The sequence below is a fragment of the Saccostrea cucullata genome, unplaced genomic scaffold, assembly GCF_032062105.1.
Source record: "Saccostrea cucullata isolate Sc308-1 unplaced genomic scaffold, CSIRO_AGI_Scuc_v1 ctg612, whole genome shotgun sequence".
NCBI classification, from domain to species: Eukaryota; Metazoa; Mollusca; class Bivalvia; order Ostreida; family Ostreidae; genus Saccostrea; species Saccostrea cuccullata.
This window is the reverse complement of record NW_026925190.1, coordinates 137254-159696: the sequence shown is the minus strand read 5'-3', so window position 1 is coordinate 159696 and position 22443 is coordinate 137254. Positions and strand designations below refer to the sequence as shown.

Below are 22443 nucleotides of genomic sequence, written 5' to 3'. Positions count from 1 at the left end.
TTTATTCCTTAAAAGGACAAAAATCCTAAACATGATTGCAAACAAAAATTAACAACTGGAACAAGACGTCTTAAGAAATCATGTTTTAAGATGAAAAACTTAAATGTAATGAATAACAAAGATCACAAAGTCACTAAAACTCAACAGTATACAATGTATTTACAACTGAATAATGAACACTAAAAATAATGCACTGCTTTTATAGCACCTTATTAAAATAGAAGGAATTTTCCAATTCCTATCATGTTGTAACATGTTAACTAAGTCTATATTCATTCTACCTATATAACACACACCTAAATTGTGAATCCAACTGCCTGTTTCAAAAACAGAGAACTGCTATTCAATGGATGCATCAATTTGCAATTTTGTAGACATCTTTCAAAATGCATACTGTCAGGTTGATGTAAATGAACTTATTAGAATTAACGTATTAAAATATTTCTCGACATTTGCAACAATGCTGCCATTCTATGGGTAATAACATCACAAAGAAGAAGAAGAGACTCACATGAATGTTTAAACTTTTCTGTACCAATGAAATCATATGTGTATACGTTATTTTCATTACTAAGTTCATTATCTTTTTTTCTGGTCAAGTTATATATGAAATTTGGAATGCTATACAGCTAAAAGTATGCATTAACAATTTTTTGTACAAAAAGTTTGGTTTCAGAAGTACAATGATAACAGCTAAAATTATTGAGTGTAACATCGAATAGAAAACTTAAATTGTTTATATTTTTTGAAAATGGATTTCACAATGTACAGATTTAAAAGTAAATCTTGCCCACAAATACACAACAAGAAAATCATTATACAAGTTTGTATTTAGGCTACAAAATACTTATTTACATGTATGCATGCTGTCAGTTGTAGGATCAATTTTAAGAACTGATCCAAAAGCTACATACATGTATGATGAATACAAACATTTGTATATATCCTCTAAAAACCATTCTATTAATAATATAAGCTTTCATATTTCACTAATGGCATCCATGGAAAAAGAGACAACCTTGAAGATGAGTATATATCAGATGTTTTAGCACATTTTGAGAAGTGATTATTTGGCATACTGAGTGAAGAAGGCCAGTTTGACTCTCTCTATCTGGTGACAGAACTTGACGGCCGGTCCTAGCTTCAGGTCCATGTACTCCTGGACTGCTGGTAGGGTCAGTAACAACAATGCCTGCCCATCTATGTCCTACAAATCAGTAAAGAATTGTCCATCAAATTATACTTAATCTTCCTCTAATTATTACATCAATTTTATTTTAAAGACAACTATCCTCTCCAAGAAAAAAATCAATTTAAAATTTGGAGGTGTCAATATCTAGTAAGGCATGTATTTCAAATGTGTAATGTATTCATTTGTACATACATGTAAATAAGCCCTATCTAAATGACAATGGAAATTACAGAGGTTGAAATTTCATAGATAATTTCACTATGCACATGTTTTACCTGTTCTTTACAAATCCTGGCAAGGTTGGCACAGTCTGTGGTCTTCAGAAATTTGACCACCTCGTTCACTGACCACTTGAGAGGGTTAGTGGTCAAGTGTAGTCTGTCTGGTATCGTCTTCTTCTCAGGAGAAGTAGTGTGAACAGGTTTCTATATCAGAAATTATATGAGAGTAAAACAAGATGTGTTTGTGAAACACTCTGTGCAAGGCCGCAACAAAGTTCAAAAAAGCTATTTTTAGCATAAAAAAACATTTTTTGGAGCAGATTTCTGTCTATAAGAAAGATCTCTATGATCTCAAAAGAATGTAACCTTTGTATCTTACACCTGTAATTTTTTGTTGTACATACACAATGTAATGAGTCTGGAGAACACATCAGAAAAATATATAGTGATTTATATGCAAACTAAAATGGTAACAGTTATGAAAATCTTTGAAAACAACTCACATGTGTGACAGCACTGTGGTGTTTGGCAGCTAATCTGCTGGAACCCTCTGACATCATAGAGGACGGAATCAGAATCTTCTTGTGGGTCTTCCTCTCAAAGCTGTACTTAGGAAGCTTTGCCCCCCGAGTTTTGATGTCTGAGGGAGGAGGAATGTGGTGGGTGTACTTCCGTTTGAATTTTTTACTGTCATTGTCATTAGAGTCGTTACTTGCCACTGTCTGTGTGTCACTTATCACACTCTCCCTGTCCTCCTCACTGTTCTCCTCCCGTTCAATGTTATCCCCACGCTCGTCTAGAATGTTCAGCTTTTTCCTCTTGCGGCCACGCTTCCCAGGTTTCTTTGGACCGTTTTCTAAGTTACTGTGACCACCAGGGGGACGACCCACTTTTCCAGGAATTTTCTTTCCAAAATATTGAGCTGAAACAAGAATGGTGTTAATTTAATAATGGCATTCATATTAAGTGATTTTTCAATCCAATACATGGACTTGATTGTAATTCAAATGAAACAAATTAAGATATGATATTTTTTGTGCATTTTTCAAAGTCATTCAGAGATGACTTGAAAAAAAAAATATATAAAGATTTCTTTTTAAGACTGTCTTGCAACATACATATTTGGAATATGAACACTGCAATTATCTCAATAATGGTATATTTTGTATTTTACTTACTATACTTTGTCTTGTTGAGTTGATCACAGTTTTCGGGACATTTTTCGTCATGATGACGGGGACTTATGAGATTGGGACAGCACTCCAGCTTCTTACAGATGTGACGACAAAAGTCATCCAACTCATTTACGTCACGACAAATCTCCACTGCAGCTCGGTAACTTTTCCCCTTGTATCTGCAGGCAAAGCAGGAGATTTTTTATCTTACAAGAGAATCCCATATAATACATTTTGGTAGAAAGAACAAACAACAAAAATAAAAACAAAATAAAAACAAAGAACTTACTTGGCTTTAATTGTCTGTTGCTGCATTCTTGGGTTGGATTTCCCTTCAACCTGTAGCTCTTTTAGTACCCTGAAGGACTTGTATGCCACATTGATGAGATTGGATAGGACCTCCTTCATGACTAGACCTACAGGTCCCGGCCCCACACACTTAGGGAGGGAGGCTATTCTCCCCTTGCTGAGGTAGGGGCCAGAGAAACACTTATGGTTGTAGTAAATCTTTGGACACCAGGAATTTTCTGAAAAGATAAGAGACAAACCTAGAAATAATGCTCTAGAAATTTGTTTTTCAAGTATGACAATGAAGATGAAAATAAAATAGAAAGTTCTCAGAGATAGGATTATTCTTCAAAATAAAAGTTTTGATGCAAACCTTCATTTTGCTGCATCTGTGAATAAGCCTCATCTGTCAAACTGACTGGCTTCCTAAAGAACATGTCAAAACCGACATTATTTGCTTGCAATAGCAATATTACCCTCAAAATAGTAGAACAAATATTATATACTAAATACTTCTTTTCAAGCTTTGGTACAAAATCCACATAACTGGTAGTTAAAAGCAATCAATACATAGTTGTAGCACAAATATAATTTTATATATGCATTTATAAATTCATTGACTTACTTCTCAGCCACTGTACTGGGTGGTCTTCCAGCCTTACTTAATTTCCTTGGGGGCTGTACTGGGTAGCCATTACTGGCACACCATCCCACAGGAAACAAGTTATGTGAAAACATGTGTTCAATATGGCTCTCTACTGACTTCCTGTGGTTGTCAAGGTGAATCCAGACTAGAGGGGTCACGACCTTTGTCACCGTGGCAGCACAGATCTGATTAGGATTTTCAGGATTGACTGCTTCAAGCTTCATTCCTTTCTCAAAAAGGTTTTTATCTTGAGGCTTTAAAATATTGAAATTCATCAATACATTTTTTTTTAAAATTCAAACCAAATAAAAGAAAGGGTATTAACAAAATTTTTAATACATGTCTATCGGTATAAATATGAAAATACAATTTATGCATATACCGGTACATAAATATGTACATTGACAATGAACAAAGAATAAAATTCTTCCTCAAAATGTTGCTAAATCTTACCAAGACAAATTCTGGAGCTGGTTCTGCATTGCAGAAACTCAAGTACTCTTGCCAGGAAAATTCTTTTGTGTTCCAGCCTGATTTTAATCAAAAGAATATAGCTACTTATTTACATAGTCTTGACTGATTCTCAGTTTAGATTCTCTCATCACAATAAAGTTTGACAACAAAATCATTAACTGAACCATTACTGTATACAGGGACATTTTTGCCCCCATTTTATTTTCGCCCTTGTCATGATTGCCCCCATTTTATTTTCGCCCTTGTCATGATTTGGCAAATGCGAATTCAAAGAACACAGTATAAATTCTTCACCAGAAATGTGACTGGCCGAATTTAAAACTGGGCAAAATTGTTAGCAAGTGTGAAAAAGCGAAAATAACATGGGGCAAAAATAACCCTGTATACAGTACCTTTAATTATCATCAAATTATTTATCACCCAGAAAGAATAAATTTAAGATATGTGACTCGATCAGTATTTACCTTTTGGAGGTGTAATGCTGACATCATGTTTTTGGCACCACCCACATGGAAAGATGAACCTTGACCTTGAGTGACAGGAGAATCTGATTGGATATGAGTCTTCCCTCAGACTGTCAATTTCTACTACAAAGTAGCGTGAGTCTAACACCTTGATCACAGTGGCTGGACAGATCTGATTGGTTGACAGAGGATTCAGGGCCTCTAGTTTCCAGCCTCTCTTAAACCGGTGAGGAAGTATATCCTCCTGGTCCTGTAACAGAACATTCAACTGATTAAGAAAACAGATTAGATTCTTTAAGTTTTTCTAAAGGGTCTTAGTTTTGCAGAATCACAGTTTCTGTTTAATCTGTAAGTACAAAACTATGCAGATTTCTTATATTGCCAAGCCTCACACAAACTTTAAGTATGCTGGGGTAAATTTCCACATAGCAAAATAACAAAAGTATTTTAACTGTAATTCAATAATTTTTTTTTATACCTTTGAGATATGTATATTGAATTCTATGAATGTGATTTTGATGCTCTTTCTTTTATTCTTTGTCTGGTCATGTGAAAACAGGAAACCAGTTAAGAGAATGCTTCACCTTACCTTAAATATAGCTAATGGCAGCATCATTTTCTCAGATTCTTTCAGAGCATTCTCCAAAACACTCATCCAGTCTACTGCCTCTTGAAATTGCATAATTAATTCTACAATAATAAAGACATCATTCAAATTCCTTTTAAGTTTTATCCAGCGATGAAATATGATCAAAATAGTTTCTTCCTTCCATGAGCAAGGTTTAAATTGCTAATTGCAACAGAATAAATTCATATTGATATTCTCCTCATGTGCTCTGATAAAATGGGACATTACCTTGTGGGGGGCTGTACTTGTAGCCGTTAGTCTTTGCCCAGCCAATCGGATGTAGCCGGTGGTTCAGGTAGAAGAGCCAGAAATCATTAGAGCCAGGTTCAGCCCCCTCCAGTCTCAGGTATAGCCGCCCTCCTACATTCTCTATTATTTTCACCAGCCATATATCTGTGGGGTTGATTGCATGCTGAAGCTCTAGCCTCATGCCTCGCTTCAGCTGGTCTACTGGGGTTGTACCTGTGGACTATAATAAGGTCTGACAATGTCATGAATGCTGGCTTTACTGGTGTTCTTGACAAATTTTAACATTGGTATTGAAACAGAACAGGTAAATGTGTACTTCATATAAAGGGAACATCACTCAATTTCATTTAGGCAAGAAATGTCAGAAAAAAAATCAAAATGCTAGTAGAAGTTAAGACAAAATCTTTCCAAAATGTGACAATTACCTGTATAATTGTTTTTAAATTCTCACTGTATATTAAGTCAATGACTTTAATAGCTGTAAAAAGTACTTGTATTAAATAGTTAACTTGTAATTATTTTCCCTACCTTATCCAGTAGAAATGAGGGTGCAGTTCTGGCCCCTGTCAATGACTTCACCAAGAATTCCCTCCAATCATCAAACTTATCCTTAATAGCTACAATTAAATGACTTACATGAAGGGTTTTTAAAATGGAAATTTATCATTTGATTGTTTTAGGCAATCAATGCACTCTACAATGTACCCACTACATATTTAATATTTCTCTGTATATATCTCCAGCTTACCTTCTGGGGGCTGCAGTACTTGGTTGTTTTGAGCACACCATCCGATTGGGTGAATTTCTGAGGATATCAAGTCACACCAAAAGTCAGCGGAGGAATCCTCCTCGTAGCCATCGAACCGTAACCTCAGCAGGGGGCCACAGGTCATGATCACAGAGGTCACCCAGTACGTCCCAATGTTACCATTCTATTAATAATATAAGCTTTCATATTTCACAAATGGCATCCATGGAAAAAGAGACAACCTTGAAGATGAGTATATATCATTTATTTGGCACCTCTAGTTTCATGCCCTTCACAAAGCCACTCTCTAAGCTGTACTCAACCTAAAGGATTACAAAGCATGGTAAAAAGTTCATCATCAGAAAATCCATTGGCTATTTTGTCCATGAAAGTAGATTTTGGGGCTAAATAATTTCATTTTAATGAAAAGGGATTCTGAATTAAATTATCTGACCTTTACTGAAACTAAAACTCACATGTTTGAAGGCTTCATTAGGAACAGCTATTGAACCTGTTTCTTCTAAATATTCCTCCCAAACAAAGTCTGAATCATCATACTCTACTGGAACCCCATCTTCAATTAGGACGAAAAAAATAAACATTCAGTGGACCAAAATGTGTCAGAAATTTAAAAAAAGTTTAATTTCATCTATGTATTTACATCTTTTTAAGGTCTTCCGTTTCCAACGGAAGACCTTCTACTGATTCTGTTGGTCAAGATTCTTATTCTTTTTTTTCTTCTGCTTCCTAGACCGCAACTTTGAGGCCTCATATCTCACTCATTTCTCAACGGATTTCGCTCAAATTTTCAGAGGTTATAGACGTTAATAAACTCTATCAGAATGTTGACTACAATTTCAAAACGTCACTTCCGGTTTTGAGTTATTTCCCTTTAAACGAAAATTTATAGGCTTTCGTTTCCAGACAAAGGCTCAGAGACGGCTAACGCTGGAGCAGAAATTCTACTGATTTTAGATAATAAAAGGATTGAAGTTGTGCACATCGATTTTCATTTTTCGATTTCTGCGCTTAAAACGGTGCTAGATAGGGGTCAAAAATGAGAGTGCCTAAAAGCGCAAAATTTTACATATATTTCCTTGTGTATCTTTTAAACTAAAAATATTTTGTTAAGACATGTTGAACAAAAAATGTGCATAATTTAAAGATCTATCATTTGACATCAATAAAAAGGGGCTGGCCCCTCAAATTAGGGGTCAAGGGCAGTTGAAAGTTTTTACTTTATTTTACTTTATAACTCAAAAACGGTAAATATTTCAATATGGTTATCGATTTGAAATGGGTTCTTTAACATCTTATTGAACTCATGAAAACGTTTTTTGGTTCGGGCCATGTGTTATTAAATGAGCAGAAAACTTTATAGTCCATGTACAGGTAAGTGATTTTGTTCGGCAAGTGTAGAAGAATTCTTTATGCGTGTAACATGTCTAACTGAAATAACTGGATAGAAACAATATACATAACTAAATTGAATGTTAAACTTTGTTGAAATAAGGTTCTGAACGCATTCTCGAGGTGGATTAATGCCTCGCAGAATTTCCAGAGACAACTTTCTCCTTTTATTTATTTTTTTAAAAGACGGGAGTAAGGGAAAAAAATCATATTTAATTTCCTTCGTTTATCATGTTTATTATTCAATGTATAGCATGCTATTAATATTTTAATAGAGCTTTCAAGCTTAGAATAATTCACTGTCTTTTAATACATCCATCGTAAATTCTTCTCGGACCTTGGCTGCTCTGTGTACTGTTTACAGTTATGTAACCCATTCATCGATCGCGCATTGACCCGTATATACGTTCAGGGAGTTCGATATACAGTGACTGTCTGTGTTGTGTGTAAACCATTTGCGCATGTAATTTTTGACTGATCTCCGTTTAATGTTGAAACAAACAAAATTGTTAGTCAATAGAAAAACATTAAATAGCATTAAATAACTCAGTCTTAAGCTGCACACATTTTACATACAAAATTTACATGTATACAACCATTTCTTCGATCAAAGGACAACCTAGCTGAAGAAAATAGCACGGCAGTTTTTATTTTGTATACTAGACCACTTAATTATAGCTTTGGTATTATAGAAATTTTACACGGTATCATGTTTCCTCTGCAACATTTATTTAATTACTGTTGAAAATCAAAGAAAATATTTTTTGCGTGAATCGTAAAATATTTCTACAGACATGCATGAAGGTTTTGTTGAAAACAAATATATTCATTGTAAATGTGCATTCTATTCTATATGACGAATGGCTAGTGCATGCTACGATTTCACCCTCTTCTCCGCTGCTCAGGTGAGATTACAAAAAGTGTATGGGCGAGTTCATCAACCACACTGAAAAGGTGACACAGGATGGGCTATCCCATTAACATTTTTCACAATGATCTGCGAATTTGACAGAAATTTTAATTGCGCGTACATAAATATTACATTCTTCCCTTTTGGTCTCAGCCGGAATGTAAATCCTGTGACTGTCCGATAACAGTGAATCATATTTTATTAGAATGTTCTGATTTTACACCCATCCGAAGTAGACTTTTTGGTAATACAAAAACCATACATTAACTTTTTACAAATATTAATGTACATGCAATTTTGGAATATTTACATGAAACTGATTTTTACTATAAAATATAGAAATGATAAGAGCACTTTTATGAGATATATTTAGATCATTTTATTTTTAACAGTTTACAAATTTATAACAGCTTACATATTTTTAAATTTTAAGTCCGTCGGATGGGGACATTAAATGGTGCCCCGTGTCAGGGATAACAACCCCCTCGGCACGTAAAAGATCGTTTCTCTGGAGTTCGAAAAAGAGTAGGTTCATTTGGGGCCGCCAGAGAAACCAAAAACTTTCAAGAAACCGGTCAAAAAAATAAACTTATCCGCCGAAGTGTGGCTGAGATATTGCCGACTCGGCTTTAAACAATATTATATCAATCAATCAATCAATCTTCCCTTTTGATGTGAATTATTACAGTTTCGATATTTAAAAAGTCGGGGTTCTCACGCCTGCAATTTTTTTATAATACATATAGCATGGATGATTTCCATCTTCATTTTTAAGTCATTGCGATTGGTACATGTATACGGGCCTAAATCAAGCTATAATTAATCTAATTTGTGTGTACCGGTTTCAGAGTTTGCGATGTTCTTTAAATTACATGTAGCGAATATATTTAAAACATGATAAATGTACGAAGTAAAATGTAAGTGGGAGAGACATTTTAAAAAATCGAAATTTACATAATTTACAATTGTTTTGTACGGAATGATATGCTTAGATGTATGTATTTCTTTTATTTCGTCAAATAAAAAGAATATCATGTTGATATGATTTTAAAGGCACATGATCATTGTAAGAATATGCAGCTTAATTTACTTGGAAGAGCTCTTGAAATAATTATATAATACATCCCAAGCTTTTCAGAATTTCCAAATCATTTCTAATATTCATTATTTTCTTTCTGGATTTTTACGCTATATTTCTAGCAAGTTACAAACAAGATGAAATCATAATTTTTATAGAATATATTTGGTGAAACGCTACCTGCAGATGTGTAGCTCGCTAGTTGAAAAAAAAAATTGGGATGGATCACCAGAGAGCTACAGTGCCACCCATATTCAAAGTATATATTAATTGCGTACAAAAAATTGCATTTGGTTCTGGAATAATTTCTCAGAATTCTTACCTCAACTGCACAAAAGATGGATTTCAAAATGTTCCAGATATCTCTATCAAGAACCAAGTACTTGACATTTGCAAGAAGCTTGTTGGGCCGAATTATTTTTCCACCCAAAATGGAAGAATAATTAGTTGATATTTTCGATATCTCAAATTCAGCTCAGAATGACTATTAAAAAAAGTTTGTAAGGAATGTTTTGCTGTAGTAAAATTGAAGGAATGTGCTAGAGACACACGGTAAGTAATATTTTTATATTGCTGCACTTGAAAAACACCGATATTGAAATATATAGCCTCAGCGCATATTTTTTGTGCAAAATTAATATCTTCACCTTTTAATGGGTGGTACAATAGCTCTCTTACCTGGTTATATAGCTAAATTTATGTGAAAGTGAAAGGCTGGACATTTAATTTTATACATGTAAGATGCATGTGGTGCTGACCGCCTTTGAGCATACGCAGAATACCCAGAAAATGAACAATATTTCAGCCCAAAAGACAGTTTAAACAATAACAAGAGGCCCATGGGCCACATCGCTCACCTGAGAAGCTTTGACCATTCTGTTCTTTACCAGATTTCCCCCTTGTAATAAATTATCTATGTATCCCCACCCTACCCCACTGATCATAATCAATTAAGACATTTTGAAATCAACTACCCCAGGATCCTTCCATGTGCAAATAAGTTTCAGCTTTTCTGGCCCAGTAGTTCTTGAGAAGAAGATTTTCAAAGATTTTTCCTAAATATTTCTATGTAAAACTTTGATTCCCCATTGTAGCCCCGCCCTTCCCCCGGGGGTCATGATTTTTAAAATTTAGAATCTACACTATCCCAGGATGCGTTCACATAAGTTTCAGCTTTTCTGGCCCAGTAGTTCTTGAGAAGAAGATTTTCAAAGATTTTTCCTAAATATTTCTATGTAAAACTTTGATTCCCCATTGTGGCCCCGCCCTTCCCCCGGGGGTCATGATTTGAACAATTTAATATCTACACTACCCTAGGATGCTTTCCAATAAGTTTCAGCTTTTCTGGCTCAGTGGTTCTTGAGAAGAAGATTTTCAAAGATTTTCCCCATATACATGTATTTCTATGTAAAACTTTGATTCCCCATTGTGGCCCCGCCCTTCCCCCGGGGGTCATGATTTGAACAATTTAATATCTACACTACCCTAGGATGCTTTCACATAAGTTTCAGCTTTTCTGGCCCAGTGGTTCTTGAGAAGATTTTTTAATGACCCAACCCTATTTTTGTCTTTTTTTGATTATCTCCCCTTGCGAGGGGATATGTTTTAATAATTTAAATTCCCCTTTCCCTAAGGATGCTTTGTACCAAGTTTGGTCAAAATTGGCTCAGTGGTTCTTGAGAAGAAGTCGAAAATGTGAAAAGTTTACAGACGGACAGACAGACGGACGGACGGACGACGGACAAAATGTGATCAGAAAAGCTCACTTGAGCCTTCGGCTCAGGTGAGCTAAAAATCGCTAGCAGCGCAAAGATTAGAATTTTAAAAAAATTAAGGTGGAATCAGACGAATTTAATCCTTTTCAACACCACCTACATGTACCTCATAACTATATACAGTTGTGTATATGCTCTCATTAAGGACAGGTCTCCGCGTCTTGAATCCCAACGTACATATAATGCATATGTACTTGAAAAACTGTCATATCTTTTGAACGAAGAGAAAAAGGGCTTTTATATACCCCTTTTTATTACCTGAGACAACACTAAATACACTGACTTTTGACGTGACCTTGAGGCTTGGCTTACTTTTCAAAATTTTAGCTTTGATTATAACTTTTGAATGAGAAGAGATATGACTTTCATATTACACAAAAATTACATGACTGTATGTACTAGTTTATAATGAACTTTGACCTTGACGTTTTATTCGTTTTCCATTTAAACATAACATAATAATTTGACCATAACTTATGATAGAGAAAGGGTAGCTCTCTCATACCTGTTTTACACATGTTAGCTGTGACAAGGGCTATTGAAAAAAAGAGTATAGCTTAAATCATGTAGAGTGTGTCATGACCTTGAATCAAGGTCATTTAGGATAAGATGTTCTGGCTGGATGCATTGTTTGAAAGAACATGTGTGAATTTGTCAATACACAGTAGCACACAAATGGGATATGCTCTGACATCACCACCATGTGTCATGGTGTGACGCAAGGTCATTTTGTCAAGGTCAATAACTTTACTATCCATTTTTTAAGTAGTAGAACATATAAGATGATATCTGCCTTTAAAATATTGCTTTAACATTAGAACGTGACATGACCTTGACTCAAGGTCACTTCTCCCTGTCCGCAGCTCCGACGGAAGACCTACTCGTTGCTTTGCAACGAGCTCGGCTCTAGTTTATTATTTATCTTCATAACTATAAACCAATGCTTGAAAATTTTAGTAATTTTTTTTTATCAACAAAAAAGAAACGAAACTTATATTAAATAATTTCATTTCCAACAAGGAAATCTGGTATTATTTTTTTTTAAACTAATTAAACCATTTTGTTAAAATATTAGGAAAATGTAAATTATGTGTTGTTACATGTATGCAATTTTACATTCTAAATTCTAGATATTTTTTCTGTAAAGATTCTGAAAAACATGGGTGAAACAACCCCCCTCACTAAAGTAAGTTTATCCCAAAAGTAATGGAATCAATTGGCACACAAAGCAAACTTTAATAACTACTTTACCTTCATTAAAGCTTCCCATGCCCATTCTTCTGAAGTGCACTGTTTTCTCTTTCTCAGCTTGCTTCTCTGTCTCTTCACAGCCTTTGACATTATCCTGACTTGAAGTTTTATCTTCAGGAATTGTTTCAGTCTTTGTCTCCTCAGCAGGCTTCATTGACATGTTGTCAGGGGCCTTCTCCTCTTCCTGACCTCTGACCTCTTCAGGTTCTGTTTGCATTGAATTCTGGGAGGAGTTTGGTGTGCCTGTACTTTTCATTGATAAGGTACTGGCTCCTATAGGTGAACATAGGATCAATCCCCCTGGCATAGACATGGGAAAGTTTCCACAAGGACTAACAGCACCTAAAATAAAGGTATAATATACTGGTACCTGTACAGATATTTCTTCATAAATATCTACTTGACTAGAAAATAGGGGGATGATTGCATTAGATGCACTTTTCAATAACTCACTGTGCATCTAAAATGACTGGTATATAATACTGCATTAAAATAATGATCATGTACGTTATCAAGACATAAAATAGCAATCCAAGAATTCCAGGTAATTTTCATACCTAAGGTTGAATAGTTATTCCAAAGAACTGTGATTCAGTGGGAAAATAGTACGTTATAATTAACATTATATATTCATTTTATCCCTCTCATGAGTGGCTTTCCTAAAAGTCCATTAGATGCTTTATTTCAGGTGATTATTCTGTCTGAAAATAATAAGATTCTTACCACTATTGCCATTAAGATTTCCTGGACTAGTGTTGGTGATGGGAATATGTCCCACAACTTTAGGCATACTGGGGCTAACAGGGCTCAGCATGTGAGGGGTAGCAGGGCTGGGGGTACCGGGGGGCCGGGGAAGGAGCTGAATGTGGCCAGAGGCATGGGAGGTCCCAGGCATTCCCGGACTCTGCCCTCCGCTGATGACAAATGGGGTACCTGGGTAGGCTAAAACTGGGCTCTGAGGAATACCTCCACCTGAAGAAATAAGGAATGTCTCTTTATCTATCTCAACAGAACATCAGAATTTGATTTACTAAAATGAATATTTTTCTTATTTTTGACAGATAAATTCAAAGATTTTTTAATATTTTGAAATCTTTTCCAAGCATTCATTAAAACTTTATTTCTAAAATTTCATATTAGAGGGACTGAAAACCAGATTATAGCAATGCTTTTAAATGTGCATCTATGCACAGACTTGAACCTATGAATATTCTTACCAGACATGTGAAGTAGATTATGGTTCATTGGAACAGTTAGGTGTGGAGTGCTGTTTCCTGGGGCGTAGTAGTGAGTGGGGACAGGCTGGCGAATTCCTCCCCCACTCCCCAGGGTGGGGAACACTGTGGCATGAGTAAGCCGACTCCCCACAGAGGTGGGGTAAACCCCACTAGATCCACAGGCCTGACTTCCAAGTGGTGCTGGAAACACTGTCTGGTTAACCTGTCCCCCGAGCGTGTGGGGGGAGAGAGGGAACACATTCTGACTTGGCTGACTGGTGAGACTCTGGGGGATGGAGACCCGGCATCCTGAGTTCTGGATGACTGGAGTTGGAAACGGTCCAGTTGAGACGATCGATGAGGCGTATCCTTGGGCCGGGGCTGCTGCCATTTGTATTGGTATGTGGGAGGGGAGGCTGGGATTAGTCCCCGGGAACAACAGAGGGGGCATGGCCCTGTCTCCACTATCAATCAAGGGAAATAACAATCAGAAATGAATTCAATGATTTCTTTTACCATGTGTTTACTCTGAAAATATTGTTTTGGTTTTTTAAGAGCTGTATGAGTGGCATGCATTATAACACAATATTTAATTCAAGGCTCAAAATCAGAGATGTCTTTATTGAAGCTAATAAAGCCAGGTAGACCTATGTCAAGTATCTGCACCTCAGGTCTCTCATGTGTAACTCTTAATGTGGATACGATGAAAATCAATACCAAGAATGCATTTATTTTTACAGGCCCAAAGTAGTTAATGTACATGTATAAAAAATTATTATTATTTATAAATCTTTATCCATGCGATAAAACTGTATTCTTTATACAACAAAATATTGTCATATCTTAAGTTTGTTAAACTCAAAAAAATATAATAATGTTCTTTTATCAAACAATCACTTTAAAAAGGGATTTTCACGTAACATCAGTCTTAATTTCTATTTCAATATTGTTTTATGAAAAATATAAGCATGTGGATAAAAAATATTTTTGCAAATTATTAATAAAAAAAAATAATCTTACAATTTATAAATCATTAAATGATTAGATTTGGACAACAATTTATTAATGCACTGACTAAATGTAAGGCTCCTAAGAGATCAAAAAGAAAGTAGATTGTAAATACTCATTCATATATAATGAACACAATGCCTAATATCATATTTACTAAAAGTTCAAATATTAAAAGTGACATATCAGACCAATGGGCCAGATGTTTAAATTCATTTTATATATTTGTTGTTGTAACTGTATAATACATGTCACTATGATAAACCATATTCATTACTTACTAAATTACAACAGTCGTATGTATATAATATGTAATACATGTATATTGAATACACAGATACACAAGAGAGAAAGAGTAGTAGGTTTAAAGGAAAATACTGATATAAAAGGGAGAATAAAGCAGATAGATTCTATTGATCATTTTAGGGAGTACTGGTAGTTATAATAAAAAAAACCATACCTCATCCTTGGTCTGGACTGCATTTTAAAGTTTTAAAACTGTATTCTTTAATTCTTTGGAATAACTTTCTACATCTGGAATGATAATTAGATTTTTCAGTATTAATTAATTAATCCATTCATGATTACTACGGTTTAATTATCTGTTGACAGAAACTTTGTTAAACGTTTATTTGCTCTGCAAAAGAGTAGTGCAGTTATTGTGAAAACTCAATAGGCCTAGTTGCTTTGCAATATTTTTTTTAATTAAAAAAACAAACAACATTTTAATATAAAATTAAGTTAAATGAAAGTAGTATACCTGATAATTTAATAATGCATTGTTATTGTATAGAAAACTGCATTTTCTATAAACAAAAGTTATAGGAATAAATTTACTTTTTTTATATTGTGAAAACATTTTTAAGTACACTGTTATTAATATATATTTTAAAACAACTAATTAAAAAGAATTTTAAAAAAAAGTTTCAATAATTATTAAATTTACTTATCATGTCTCTAACAATTTTAATTAATAAGTAATTTATTCCACTTTTCCCCCCAAAACTTTCTACCAGTTATGTTGACACCTTGACATCCATTTGCAATTCATGCTAGACAATGACATTTCCAAATACATCCACCTATAATAATTTCATATTAATTTCAGGGAAAATAAATTAATACATATTTTTAACAATCGAAATTAACTTTTTATATAGATTATATTGCTTAATGCTATTTTCCAATATTATCAAAGCAGCTTATTAATATTACAACATATTTTCAGGGAATGTGTTGTACTGCAATCAACTTTGTTGCACGGGGTCATATTCTTACACGGTCGAGCCGCTTGATGTTAAATTTTAACCTACTTATATTTTTAAGAATCCATCACTTCATTCAGTAAAAAATATAACAAAAGTTAATATAAACCTTTTTGTTCATGTCTATTTAAAGAAAAAATATACCTGTGAGGTTTTTTAATATTTTCTGCGCTGTCAAAAAAGTGTCGATTTCCTCAATTTTCTCCGTCAAGATGGCAACATCAACTTATATTGCGCTTGCGCGCGTCGACTGCCAAATAAGGAGGAGGAACATTAAAATTTTATAAGAAAGTAGAAAAATGAGAAAAAATCAAATGCTGAGATGTAATAAAAGCAAAATATAAAAATTACAAACATGTCGAGGCACTTTTCAATCAATTCAAAAACATGCAGAGATCAAATAATTAAAAAAGTGAATTTTCACGCCACAGTATCCTTTCGTATTCTCTCGGATGTTATAAAAGATATTCGAGAATCTTTCAATGTGAAAGGAGGAAATACGCATGCGAACTGTAAACACATGTCAGTATTTCCGGTTCATTGACAGTTTGTAATGATGATTAGTTTAGAAAAGTAATTCACCGCATTTGACGATGTTGCGTTGAGTATTTAGATATGTTAGAATTTATTTCAATCTTGGTGAATTCTGTCACATAGTTACAGTACTTTTCTGAATAGGTAAAATACACTGTTCAACTAAAGTGCAGTGTTGCGTTGGTCACACCTCGAAGTTGATTTTCCTTTCCTCTGCTCAACCATCATGGCATCGCTTTTAACAGTGAACAATAACTCACACAGTGATTTGGTTGATGAAACCAACATAGGTGGATCCAAAGTGTACCACTGTAACAGTGGCGATTTGATGGGAGGTCTTGGACTGGTGGTTCAAGCTGTACTGGCATTCTTAGCATTTACATCACTTATAGGTTTGTAGAATGAAAAGAGTGTAAGACTGATTAGTCTCCATGTTTCATATGCAATCTTTCTTTGATTTTTAACAAAGATTATCTTTTCTAAAGTTTGCTCTACTGTAAATGGGATATATGGGGTATATTCTCTTTAGGGAAGTGAACAGGCTTTCGCCTACATCCATTTCATTTTGCAAGCATTCATGTTGTTATTCTGGAAAACGTGTAAAATTGAGAACCAATGACGACCTTCACGTCAGTGTACATTGTCATTTCAGTGAAAAGATACTGTGAGCCAATTTATGAAAGACGACCTTGGAAAATATGGTAAAAATAAGCGATCATTTATTATTTTGTTGTCTGTAAAGAAATATTTTTAATAATTAATTTAATCAATTAACATGATTAAAGCTTTTTTATGTTTTTGATACATGTACTCTCATGTTCATGATCAATTTCACATTCATTAAAGGTTCTTTGACACATCTAAGCAAGGTTTTGGGGCTGCTGTCATCCATTTTGCTAATGTGTTCCTAGCAGATATGTTTCAGGGAGATCCATGCACCTGGTACATTGTACACTCTTCATATATATATTAAGCTTCTTTGTTCTATTAGAATCCTAAGTACTGCTTAATTTGTTGTGCTAGAATGTAGGGCTGCCACGAATCAGAAAATTTTTGAATTGATTCGGTTCAAACAAAAACCTCGATTTTCAAATAATTTCGGTTCGATTATAAGAAATAGATCTTTTTTTAAATTTTTGTATAAAATCTGTAATCTTTGATCACCATAATCATAAGATATTCTTTAATAAATTATGATTCATACTTTTATAAGGTTTATTAAGATAAAATAGAATGTGAAGCCAAGAAAACATAGAAAATACCTAATGTTCTAATTAAAAGTATGACCCAAGAATCAAATGTCGGAAATCCAAATGAATAAAAACACTGGTCATTGGTTTTAAAAGATGAAACATGCGAACAAATCTTTCAAACAAAACCAATGATTTCATATTAATTATTATGCTAAGCATAAAAGTATTGGTGATTTGCTCACAAAGGCTGTTTGGTCACAATAGAAACGGTAAGATTCCAGCTGTGATTTAAATTTTTGATTCACCAATACGATATGAAACCACCTAACCACATAACTGTCATAACAAGAATGTCAATAATTATTTCACATTCAAAACGATCTCAGTATTAAAAAGAAATAAGGAAATTTGCAGCACTGTGTCGGTTCCTCTAAATTCAGAATTACATGGCTGATGGGTGTTGCATTTTAGTAAATCTATTTATCCTCTGTGCCATCTTTCTGTCGAAAATGGAACTTGGAAGTAATCCCCCGTCGACTTCTTCGCGGCCATTTTCATGTTTTTGTTTACTTTAACATGATTTGCCATCATTTCTTCCGATTAACCAATCAGAATGCGCGTAACAGCAGCAAATGTTAGTATGAAAAAATCAAACCTGAATCGAATCAAAATCCCGAAAAGACATACCGAATTGAACCGAAAGATTGTGAATCGCGTTAACCGATATTTCGGTTAATCGTGGCAGCCCTACTAGAATGTCAAACATATATACATTTGTATAATATCAAAACTGAAAAATGTAATGCTCATAATGGTATCAAGCATTTTGCTTAAAGTAATTTTCTTTTTCCAGTACTTTATGAACTCGCTTGAAAAAATACCTTTCGATAAGTAGAATATTTAGCAAGAGGCCAATTTAGCAACACCCCCCCCCCTCCCTTTCAAAAAAATAATTGTGTTATTTTTAAAATAGCAAATTCTAGTTGTCTTCTTTATGTATTTGTTGAATACAAAGATGCAAATTTTTAATCAATAACCCAAAGTAAGCTAATGTGTTTATGTTTCTTTAGGTATTTTGTGAGCTTCATACTGGATTCTACAATTGGTTTGTTTGTGATTTACATTGGTCTCAAGCTTACTCAAGTTATTGTGCGGAGGCTGAAGTGGGATTCACTAAAGTTTGGAGAATATGGTAAGTGTCACAAACTTTAAGGTAGAATCAACATACAGTGTTCATTTAAACAATAAAATGCTTTCTTTGTTTGTTATTACTGGAATTAACGGAAAGCATCTGTTGCAGAAAAAATACATAACCCGCGTTATGTAAATTTTTTCTGCAATAGCTGCGACCGTTAATTCCAGTAATAAAAAACAAAGAAAGACATTTTATTGTTTATATTTATATCTGTTTAAATAATCATTTAAAGTAGGATTAAAAAGATTAATTATTGTATTAATGATGCAAACGTCTTCATACATTTTATTGATGGAACAGCCACTGATCAAGAAATCTTTACAGGCGACAAGCCTAATGTAGTTCATGCAGTGATTAACGCAATGGGTTTTCTTAAGAAATAAAGGAGAAAATATTCAGTGGATGTAAATATTTAATAATAAATCATAATAATAATAAATCATAATAAATGCTTGTACTAGAAATCACATAAACAAGTAGATTGTTGGAATTGAGAATGCTAAGATTGCATTTCACACAGACAAGATAGTGTGAAGAAATATCTATTCTTAGTATCTGAAATAAAGCGTAGTTAAATAAGTACAGTTGAACATTGAATATCTATATCTCGAATACCATCTATTAGATAATTCGAAGTAATTTCTTATTTGAAATAGGAAATAAAACTTAAATTTGGAAGTCCTTACCAATTGTTCTTTTAGTAATTTACTTTCAATATCTCAAACTCTCACAAACCTTGAAGTTTTTCATAATCATTTTTGAGAAAATGAGATAACTGTTTAACAGTCATTTATTATAATGTTACATTGTAGGGAATCCCCCCGCCTGCAGCACCTGGGTAGGACAGTGTGCCCTGTATATCCTTGTGATGATCCTGGAGAAAATTCTTATGACACTTCTGATCCAGTTTGACTTCTGGAAGAAGGTAACTTCACAAAACTTGATATTGTGGAGAATTCCAGAAACTGTGCTGACTGTGTATGTTTCAAAAAACCATGCTAATTATTGGAGGTTTTAGGTTTACAAATAGCAGATTTATTTTTTGAGAGTGTTATTTTTGTCCATAGGTGAGGAAATTTTTAATGTCACCCATTAAGGACCCCAAAGTAGAGCTGGTGATTGTGATGTTCATAGTCCCACTAGTGGTTAATGTAAGTAAAAAATCAATAAAGAGGTAAGGGTAAATCTGAAATCAGTACAATTTCTTCAATACTAGCCAATTGCTATCCTTACATGAAAAGTTGATATGCACCTGACAAGTGATTCAAGTATTTACATAAGCAATAGATTCCTTTTAAGATTCCTTTGCAACAAGCTTTTTAAACATAGACTTTTTTCAAAGTGAAAGGTGCTTTGTTTACCAGTAAGTAAAATTATATGATAAAGGTCACTAAATTGAACTTATTTTTCCCTCCAAATTTCAGGCTTTTATATTTTGGGTAGTAGACAACTTCCTGAAAAGAAAAATTAAAGGTACGAAAACTATATATGTCAGTGATGTAGAGACAAGCGTAAAATACAATAGAAACAAAGAAGAGGCACGGTGCTACAACAGAATAGAAAAATCAGACGATTACTTTGAATCAGACTTGATGGCTTCTACTGATGATGAACCAGATCTGAGATATAGAAATACGGACGGGACGGAAAAATTACTAGCATGATGAAAATAGATTTATTGAACAGTTTGAGGGCAAATAATTCTATGGTTCATCATTCTTCACTTAAAATAAGTATAGTGAATTGTTTTATGTGATATGTGATTGATTTTTTAGTGTGTTAAATTAATGTTCTTTTCACAAAGATATTTAAGGGGTTCATTGTTTTTTGAAGTAGAATGGTGATGTGAAATTGATAATCTAGGGAATAAGATTTCCAATGTATTTAAAATGAAAAGATATTTTTTTTCATCTCTGGAATTCTCCTGAATTAAATTTGTTTGTATGTACACCAAAATTTCAAAGCTACATTTAAGACTTAAGTTCTGCTAAATAACAACCCCCCTTCCACCCCTTTGAATTAGGAGAATTCTATGCCTAGTCTCAGAAACACCGTAGCTAGCATTAAATTACCTCAGCGGTGTTTATGGTCCATTATTTAATTTGCCAAAATTTCCCAAAAAGACTTCCCACTTAGCACTAGACAATTTTTTGTAGTATTTCAAAGTGCTTCATTTTGCCAAAACAGTTCATGATTTGATGGTGTCCTAGCTATTTCATTTGCCGGTGTTGATTTTTGTTGTGATTTTAAATGATTTATGGACAGACATAGTATTGAGATTTATATAGTGCCATTCTTATATGTCTCTTCTTGAAAATTTGTGCTCTTTCTTTGGATTTTGTCATGTAGAGATTAGAGAGTGGTGTTTTTGCTAAAATAAATTATTTCCTTCAATTTTTGAGGGAAAAATTAGACTTGAACAGAAGATTTCTCATCTTTATAAGCGCAACCATATTACACTCAAATTGATCACACATACAAAACAAACATATGTGTCTTGAAATATAAAATCCATTTTAGAATTATAGTTTCAAACTTGCCTTTCTGCCCTTTAGTTTAAAAGTGTATTAATTGTCTCTATAATTTGCTTAGCATTTGCTCTTATGGATTCTGATTAATTCTAGTGATGTAGTTTGTTGGGTCTTTTTAATACAAAATTTTATTCACAAATAAAAGTGAATGGGATTGGGCAGCAGTCAAAGCCTATCTTAGCTCTCTCTCCAAGAGGATGGATGTACTAGTGATATAGTTTTGGTGGTGTGTTCATTCTGTTAATTTATGTGTATATTTAGTATGGATTTATGAATTTGATTGTGTGTACTTTATGTATTTTATTGTTGAGTTTGAATATAAACTTATCCTGTAATTATAAGTATTTATTGACCTTTCTCTATGTGGATGTACATGTGAAATTATTCATTTTTTTTTTTAAATTATCTTAATATCAACAAAGACTTTTAACAGAAAGGTACATAACAATTATATATATGTACTAGTATTTACGAGGTTGATCCAAAAGTTGGAATTTCTTCATATTTTATTTATTCTTTGGTGAAATTGGTTGAAAATTACAAATGATAATTTAGACATTTGTTGGATATTTTACATAAAAAACATTTTAAATATCTATGATAGTAACTCTATGGCAGTTGCCATAGAAATGGTTGTTTAGAAATGCGGGGGAGATATTAATCCGTTTATTAATCATTTTAATTCTGAATGCGTGAAATGAGAATAAAACTGCCCTATATGGTATATAAAACGAAAATTATGTCATTATTACGATTGCTTGACTTTTATAAACCTTTGTGTGAGAGATTAACTGATTTAACTGGATATTTAGTTTATTAGTTGATGATTTATTGTTCATCTTTAAGGTGTTAGACAACCTCAAATTTCAGTCAAGTCATAAGTTTTGTGAAAATTGCGGGATCACTTTATCTTGAACATGTATATTATTGACATAGGCTGGGGGAGAATGCATTTAGTTATTGGTTTTCCAGTGGCATAAGAAATATAGAT

General features: G+C 33.6%; 2 protein-coding genes across 3 annotated transcripts; one reads left to right on the top strand and one right to left on the bottom strand.

Annotated features, from left to right (window-relative positions):
• LOC134268294 (scm-like with four MBT domains protein 1) lies at nucleotides 1-16450 on the bottom strand. 2 transcript variants are annotated; one of them, XM_062750537.1, is made up of 21 exons: nucleotides 16367-16450; nucleotides 16144-16249; nucleotides 15195-15268; nucleotides 13727-14190; nucleotides 13233-13481; nucleotides 12510-12851; nucleotides 6562-6659; nucleotides 6348-6408; nucleotides 6086-6265; nucleotides 5866-5954; nucleotides 5317-5557; nucleotides 5050-5150; nucleotides 4461-4710; nucleotides 3976-4052; nucleotides 3502-3776; nucleotides 3250-3302; nucleotides 2878-3115; nucleotides 2592-2767; nucleotides 1917-2335; nucleotides 1468-1617; nucleotides 1-1207 (listed from the first exon to the last, which is right to left on the bottom strand). In XM_062750537.1, the coding sequence occupies exons 3-21, from the start codon at nucleotides 15215-15217 to the stop codon at nucleotides 1067-1069; spliced, it is 3627 nt and encodes a 1208-aa protein (XP_062606521.1). In that variant the 5' UTR covers nucleotides 15218-15268; nucleotides 16144-16249; nucleotides 16367-16450; the 3' UTR covers nucleotides 1-1066. The 2 variants fall into 2 exon arrangements, with proteins under 2 accessions (XP_062606521.1, XP_062606520.1); XM_062750536.1 differs by having other exon boundaries at nucleotides 16355-16442.
• Nucleotides 16451-16592: 142 nt separating this feature from the next.
• LOC134268295 (store-operated calcium entry regulator STIMATE-like) lies at nucleotides 16593-21849 on the top strand. The gene is made up of 7 exons (XM_062750538.1): nucleotides 16593-16925; nucleotides 17186-17234; nucleotides 17380-17475; nucleotides 18797-18918; nucleotides 19734-19846; nucleotides 19989-20072; nucleotides 20346-21849. The coding sequence occupies exons 1-7, from the start codon at nucleotides 16760-16762 to the stop codon at nucleotides 20583-20585; spliced, it is 870 nt and encodes a 289-aa protein (XP_062606522.1). The 5' UTR covers nucleotides 16593-16759; the 3' UTR covers nucleotides 20586-21849.
• Nucleotides 21850-22443: the final 594 nt, after the last annotated feature.